Source organism: Epinephelus lanceolatus, chromosome 24 (genome assembly GCF_041903045.1).
Source record: "Epinephelus lanceolatus isolate andai-2023 chromosome 24, ASM4190304v1, whole genome shotgun sequence".
NCBI classification, from domain to species: domain Eukaryota; kingdom Metazoa; phylum Chordata; class Actinopteri; order Perciformes; family Serranidae; genus Epinephelus; species Epinephelus lanceolatus.
The window spans coordinates 1,408,940-1,416,273 of record NC_135757.1 but is presented as its reverse complement, the minus strand read 5'-3'; the positions used below and the strand labels follow the sequence as shown (position 1 = coordinate 1,416,273).

The following is a 7,334-nucleotide window of genomic DNA, read 5'->3' as shown; positions in this document are numbered from 1 at the left end:
TTTCACCACCAAAAACGAAAAGGTTCATCATTGAGACTAAGTGGCCGTTTGTGCCAAAGTTGAGAGAAATTTCCTCAAGGTGTTCTTGTGATCTAACGTCCGTGAAAATGAGATAGATGCAAGGTGACCTTTGACTTTAAATCTAATCAGTTCATTCTATAGTCCAAGTGGACATTTGTGCCAAATTTGAGGTTATTCCCACAAGATCTTCCAGATATATCGTGTTCACAAAAATGAGATAAACTCAAGTTCATGGTGACCTTTGACCACCAAAAATAAATCAGTTCATCGTTGAGCCCGAGTGGACGTTTGTGCCAATTTTATTTTTTTAAGATATTTTGGGGGCTTTTTCCCTTTATTTGATAGGACAGCATGAAAGGGGGAAAGAGAGGGGGAATGTCGTGCAGAAAAAAGGCGTGGGTTGGAATCAAACCTACGGACGCTGCGACAAGGACACAGCGTTTGTACATGGGGCGTCTGCTCTACCAGGTGAGCTAGCGGGCGCCCCGTTTGTGCCAAATTTGAGGAAATTTTCTTAAGGTGACATAGTGCATACACGAGAACAGGACGGACAACCCGAAAATATACCGCCTAAAAAAGGTTGAATTACAACAAGAGGACGTCAGCAGGGCTCACCTGAATGAAATAAAGTTGTCATAATCGTTAACCTTACCTGTTATTTCCTGCAGTGAAAACAGACTGCTGGGAAACATTTTACATTTAGGTAATTTCACATTGACTGTTTCACTACATTACCCATGATCCTCAGCTACAGATCTTCAACACAAACTGATTCAATGTCTTTCAAGTTTAATTTTTTTTTCCACTGGTTACACAAAGATAAACAGAGGAATATGGAATATTTCCTGGTCTCTGATTGGCTGTTAATCACATGATACAGTTTCCTCTTCACTGATTGGCTGTCTCTTAATTATTTTTTTTTATTTATTTACAGTTCCTAACTGCTACAAATATTTTGTGAAATTCAGTGTTTATTTATAATTGCGTTACTGACAGTGAGGATTAATTAATTAGACTGTTGGTCACTTCCTGGTGTCCCGCTCTGTGATTGGCTGTTTGAATCTCCTGAGGCTCATCCAGAGAATGAGTTTGAAGGACGACCTTTGACCCCAAGTCCTGTCACCTGCAGACACACACAGACTGTCAGTCTCTCCAGGTGTATGATACTGAACACAGGTGAGTCAGAGAAACAGGTGAGTCAGAGAAACAGGTGAGTCAGATACAGATGAGTCAAAGATACAGGTGAGTCAAAGATACAGGCGAGTCAGAGATACAGGCGAGTCAAAGATACAGGCGAGTCAGAGATACAGGCGAGTCAGAGATACAGGTGAGTCAGAGAAACAGGTGAGTCAGATACAGATGAGTCAAAGATACTGGTGAGTCAGAGATACAGGCGAGTCAGAGATACAGGTGAGTCAAAGATACAGGCGAGTCAGAGATACAGGCGAGTCAGAGATACAGGCGAGTCAAAGATACAGGCAAGTCAGAGATACAGGCGAGTCAAAGATACAGGCGAGTCAGAGATACAGGCGAGTCAAAGATACAGGTGAGTCAGATACAGGCGAGTCAGAGATACAGGTGAGTCAGATACAGGTGAGTCAGATACAGGCGAGTCAGAGATACAGGTGAGTCAGAGATACAGGCGAGTCAGAGATACAGGCGAGTCAAAGATACAGGTGAGTCAGATACAGGCGAGTCAGAGATACAGGCGAGTCAGAGATACAGGCGAGTCAAAGATACAGGCGGGTCAAATACAGGCCAGTCAGATACAGGCCAGTCAGAGATACAGGCGAGTCAAAGATACAGGCGAGTCAGAGATACAGGCGAGTCAAAGATACAGGCGAGTCAGAGATACAGGCGAGTCAAAGATACAGGCAAGTCAGAGATACTGGCGAGTCAGAGATACAGGCGAGTCAAAGATACAGGCGGGTCAAATACAGGCCAGTCAGATACAGGCCAGTCAGAGATACAGGCGAGTCAAAGATACAGGCGAGTCAGAGATACAGGCGAGTCAAAGATACAGGCGAGTCAGAGATACAGGCGAGTCAAAGATACAGGCGAGTCAGAGATACAGGCGAGTCAGAGATACAGGCGAGTCAAAGATACAGGCGAGTCAGAAATACAGGCGAGTCAGAGATACAGGCGAGTCAAATACAGGCCAGTCAGATACAGGCCAGTCAGAGATACAGGCGAGTCAGAGATACAGGTGAGTCAAATACAGGCCAGTCAGAGATACAGGCCAGTCAGAGATACAGGTGAGTCAAATACAGGCCAGTCAGATACAGGCCAGTCAAATACAGGCCAGTCAGATACAGGCCAGTCAGAGATACAGGCCAGTCAGATACAGGCCAGTCAGAGATACAGGCGAGTCAAAGATACAGGCGAGTCAGAGATACAGGCGAGTCAGAGATACAGGCGAGTCAAATACAGGCCAGTCAGATACAGGCCAGTCAGAGATACAGGCCAGTCAGATACAGGCCAGTCAGAGATACAGGCCAGTCAGAGATACAGGCCAGTCAGATACAGGCGAGTCAGAGATACAGGCGAGTCAAAGATACAGGTGAGTCAGATACAGATGAGTCAAAGATACAGGTGAGTCAAAGATACAGGCGAGTCAGAGATACAGGCGAGTCAAAGATACAGGCGAGTCAGAGATACAGGCGAGTCAGAGATACAGGTGAGTCAGAGAAACAGGTGAGTCAGATACAGATGAGTCAAAGATACTGGTGAGTCAGAGATACAGGCGAGTCAGAGATACAGGTGAGTCAAAGATACAGGCGAGTCAGAGATACAGGCGAGTCAGAGATACAGGCGAGTCAAAGATACAGGCAAGTCAGAGATACAGGCGAGTCAAAGATACAGGCGAGTCAGAGATACAGGCGAGTCAAAGATACAGGTGAGTCAGATACAGGCGAGTCAGAGATACAGGTGAGTCAGATACAGGTGAGTCAGATACAGGCGAGTCAGAGATACAGGTGAGTCAGAGATACAGGCGAGTCAGAGATACAGGCGAGTCAAAGATACAGGTGAGTCAGATACAGGCGAGTCAGAGATACAGGCGAGTCAGAGATACAGGCGAGTCAAAGATACAGGCGGGTCAAATACAGGCCAGTCAGATACAGGCCAGTCAGAGATACAGGCGAGTCAAAGATACAGGCGAGTCAGAGATACAGGCGAGTCAAAGATACAGGCGAGTCAGAGATACAGGCGAGTCAAAGATACAGGCGAGTCAGAGATACAGGCGAGTCAGAGATACAGGCGAGTCAAAGATACAGGCGAGTCAGAAATACAGGCGAGTCAGAGATACAGGCGAGTCAAATACAGGCCAGTCAGATACAGGCCAGTCAGAGATACAGGCGAGTCAGAGATACAGGTGAGTCAAATACAGGCCAGTCAGAGATACAGGCCAGTCAGAGATACAGGTGAGTCAAATACAGGCCAGTCAGATACAGGCCAGTCAAATACAGGCCAGTCAGATACAGGCCAGTCAGAGATACAGGCCAGTCAGATACAGGCCAGTCAGAGATACAGGCGAGTCAAAGATACAGGCGAGTCAGAGATACAGGCGAGTCAGAGATACAGGCGAGTCAAATACAGGCCAGTCAGATACAGGCCAGTCAGAGATACAGGCCAGTCAGATACAGGCCAGTCAGAGATACAGGCCAGTCAGAGATACAGGCCAGTCAGATACAGGCGAGTCAGAGATACAGGCGAGTCAAAGATACAGGTGAGTCAGAGATACAGGTGACTTAGTGGTACAGGTGAGAAAGGTGAGTCTCACCCTGAAGGTGCCTCCGGCCAGAGGCTGCGCTCTCCTATCTGATTGGTTGAGGCCCACACTAGCTGAAGTCACATAGAGGTCAGCGTAGTCAGGACCTCCAAAGCAACATGAGGTGGTCTTCGTCACTGGCAGAGAGACCGTCTGCAACCGCACGCCTGCGAGCAATCAACAAGTCACCTGAGAACAACAACACATGACGTAACCTGACCAGTTTAACCAGTACAACTAACCAGTAGCAGGGTCGATGTTGATGACTCGTCCCCCGTTATAACAGGCCACCCAGAGACGACCTTCAGCATCCACTGTCATCCCGTCTGGAAGCCCCTCCCCCTCCTCCATACGATAAACCACACGGCGGTTTCCTAGGCAACCACACAGCAGTTACCACATGAACAGAAGTATAAATACACATACGTACTGCAGTATAAGTACATTATTACCGATGTGTCCGGTGTTTGAATCGTAGTCGAAAGCGTCGACAGTCAGAGCCAAACTGTCTATGTAGTAAAACGTCTTCTGATCCAAAGACCAATCCAAGCCATTAGATATGTCCACCTGAGAGTGAGACAGGTGCAGAGACGGACAGGTAAGGTTACGTGGCTCAGGTGTTTGGTCACAGTGAGGTCAGAGGTCACAGAGACGGACAGGTAAGGTTACCTGGCTCAGGTGTTTGGTCACAGTGAGGTCAGAGGTCACAGAGACAGACAGGTGAGGTTACCTGGCTCAGGTGTTTGGTCACAGTGAGGTCAGAGGTCACAGAGACAGACAGGTGAGGTTACCTGGCTCAGGTGTTTGGTCACAGTGAGGTCAGAGGTCACAGAGAACAGAGATCCTTGCTGTTTCTGAACCACCGCAGGTCGCTCCTCCTTCCCCATCGTACCTGAGACACCAATCAATCAATTTCATTTATAAAGCCCAATATCACAAATCACAATTTGCCTCGGAGGCTTTACAGCATACGACATCCCTCTGTCCTTATGACCCTCACAGCTGATAAGGGGAAAAAAAAACAACCCTTTAACGGGGGGAAAAATATCACCACACACTGTCAGGTCATTTCGGTCACTTTCGTCTCCTGGACATATGGGCAATCAGTTTTTTGTTGAGTCCAAATTGACTTTTGTGCCAAATTTGTAGATATTCCATCAAAATGTTTTTGAGATACCATCTTCATGAAAATCCAACAGACAAGGTCACAGTGACCTTGACCCTTCACCTTTAAACACCACAACTATAATCAGGTAATCCTTGACTCAAAGTGGACATTTGTGCCAAATTTGAGGATATTCCCCCACGGCATTCTTGACCTTGAACTGCCTCAATCTAATCTCTTAGCCATTTAATCCAAATTGTCGTTTGTGCCAAATTTGAGGAAATTACTTCAAGGTGTTCTTGAAATATCAGGTTCAAGAGAACAGGATGAAAACAACCTGAAAACATAAAGCCTCCGGCAACAACTGTCGCCGCTGCGTAGGAAAGGTCTTGGTGCTCAAACAGGACGTGAATGTGGTTGACAGAGAAGTTTCAGAAACCCACACTGACCTGCCAGCAGCCGTCCAATTGGATCAACCTTCCCATCGTTCAGTCTGTTGTTCAGTTTGTCCTCGTCAACTTCCACCAATGATGTCATCGTCTGAGTCGACCAATCAACAGCCACGATGCTGCGCCCCACACCAGCCACATAACCACCTGACCTACGAGGAACCGCGAACCCCACCATGTCACCTGAGGACAGACGGACAGGTGTGAGTCTTCAACGTCTTTTAGTTTAATTAAGGAACAAACTCTCCTGATTGGCCGACCTGTCTCCACAGACTGGATCTGATTGGTCGCTGGGCTCCAGCGGTGGACTTTCTGCCCGGCAATGTCGACAAACAGCAACATCTGCTCCGATTCCTCCCACACCGGCCCTTCGCCAATCAGAGCTCTCGTCATCACCACGCACTCCACTTTCACCGATGACATCGTCACCTGTCTGTCTGGACCAATCACTGAAGAGAAGGCCTGTCAACCACTGTTTCCATGGAAACAACAGGAAGTCAAATAAAATAAAATAATAAAAGTACTGCATGACAGTACTACATATTACATTACTACATATAAAAGTACTACACGATGTACACATACTGCATGTGACTACATGTTAAAGTATTTAATACAACACACTCTAGTAGTACTATACAATGTATATCTACACAGTACTACACATTACCATATGACCTTGACCCTTCACCTTTGACCACTAAATTCTAATCAGGTAATCCTTGACTCAAAGTGGACGTTTGTGCCACATTTTAGGGAATTCCCCCAAAGTGTTCTTGAGATAATGGGTTCACAAGAATGAGATAGATGCAAGGTCACAGTGACCTTGACCTTGAACTACCTAAATCTCATCAGTTTGCCATTGAATCCAAATTGACGTTTTTGCCAAATTCGTAAACATGTTCTTGAGATACCATGTTCACGAGAATGCAACAGATGAAGTCACAGTAACCTTGACCTTTCATCTTTGACCACCAAATTTTAATCGGGTAACCCTTGACTCAAAGTTGATGTTTGTGCCAAATTCGATGAAATTCCTTCAAAGCCTTCTTAAAATACAGTGTTCAAGAAAAGGAGACAAACGCAAGGTCACAGTGACCCTTCACCTTTGAACACACCTGTGAAACATGCAGTAACATGCAGTACAAATGTTGTGTACCTGTGGTGTAACGCTGCACTATAACATGGAGTAGTATAATGACGCTACAAACACACACACACACACACACACACACACACAGCTGAGTCAGTACTGGTACACATTATTATTAAAGTAGCACTCTGTGATTCTGCAGAACTTCACTGTCTCCATGTTGGTGACGAACAGCAGGTCAGTTAAACAGTAACTACACTGATGCTGATTCAACATGTTTCTCTGTCGCCAGACTCCGTTTACAATCCGTCATTTTTTGCTGCTGCCTTGCTCCTCCACACGTCAGACACCTGCTGGAATCAAACTAACGACTTGATATGACAGCGGAAGTGTTTCTCTTTAATTCGGCTCACAAACAAAGCCCACTTTCGGAAACACACAGATGCTTTAACTTGATACTTGAGTGGAGTCTGGTTCCCGAAAAGGCGTCTTCAAGCTACTTTAAACACGTGCGGTACAGGCACGCGCACACACCTGGACAACAAACAAACTCACCTGCTGCGGTGAGATTCACTCCCAGATGTTCCTCAGGTTGTTCGTTGTACGTTCACGGAACGCGGGTGCAACAAGTTCTCTGTGACACTTTGCTCCAGCTGATGACATCACAGCTCCGCCCCCCTCGAACCGGCTGACTCCGACCAAACGCACCCCACCAGACACAGTCAATCAAACAGATCCGATTTATCATCGATAACAAACATTGATGAAGTTAATAAACCATCAGAGGGCTGATTAAGTATTTATAACACTTCTAAAAAATATATTAAAAATAAACAAAGATTTTATCAATAAAAACTGTTGATTAAAATTAATTATTATTATTATTATTTATCCTTC

At 45.9% G+C, this 7,334-nt stretch overlaps 1 protein-coding gene across 1 annotated transcript; it reads right to left on the bottom strand.

Moving 5' to 3' along the window:
* Positions 1–793: 793 nt before the first annotated feature.
* Positions 794–7,129, bottom strand: rgn (regucalcin). Its single transcript, XM_078165785.1, has 8 exons — positions 6,993–7,129; positions 5,605–5,816; positions 5,345–5,527; positions 4,582–4,682; positions 4,243–4,357; positions 4,033–4,164; positions 3,803–3,957; positions 794–1,144 (listed from the first exon to the last, which is right to left on the bottom strand). Exons 2-8 carry the CDS (start codon positions 5,765–5,767, stop codon positions 1,094–1,096), a joined length of 900 nt encoding a protein of 299 aa, XP_078021911.1. The 5' UTR covers positions 5,768–5,816; positions 6,993–7,129; the 3' UTR covers positions 794–1,093.
* Positions 7,130–7,334: the final 205 nt, after the last annotated feature.

What these genes read in the sequence shown, in the direction of transcription:
- rgn (XM_078165785.1), bottom strand. Translation starts at nt 5,767, where the DNA reads ATGTCATCGGTGAAAGTGGAGTGCGTGGTGATGACGAGAGCTCTGATT. An exon ending in AATTGGACGGCTGCTGGCAG is followed by an intron (nt 4,683 to 5,344) that starts GTCAGTGTGGGT and finishes TTGGTGTCTCAG; the next exon opens with GTACGATGGGGAAGGAGGAG. An exon ending in TTCAAACACCGGACACATCG is followed by an intron (nt 4,165 to 4,242) that starts GTAATAATGTAC and finishes GTGGTTGCCTAG; the next exon opens with GAAACCGCCGTGTGGTTTAT.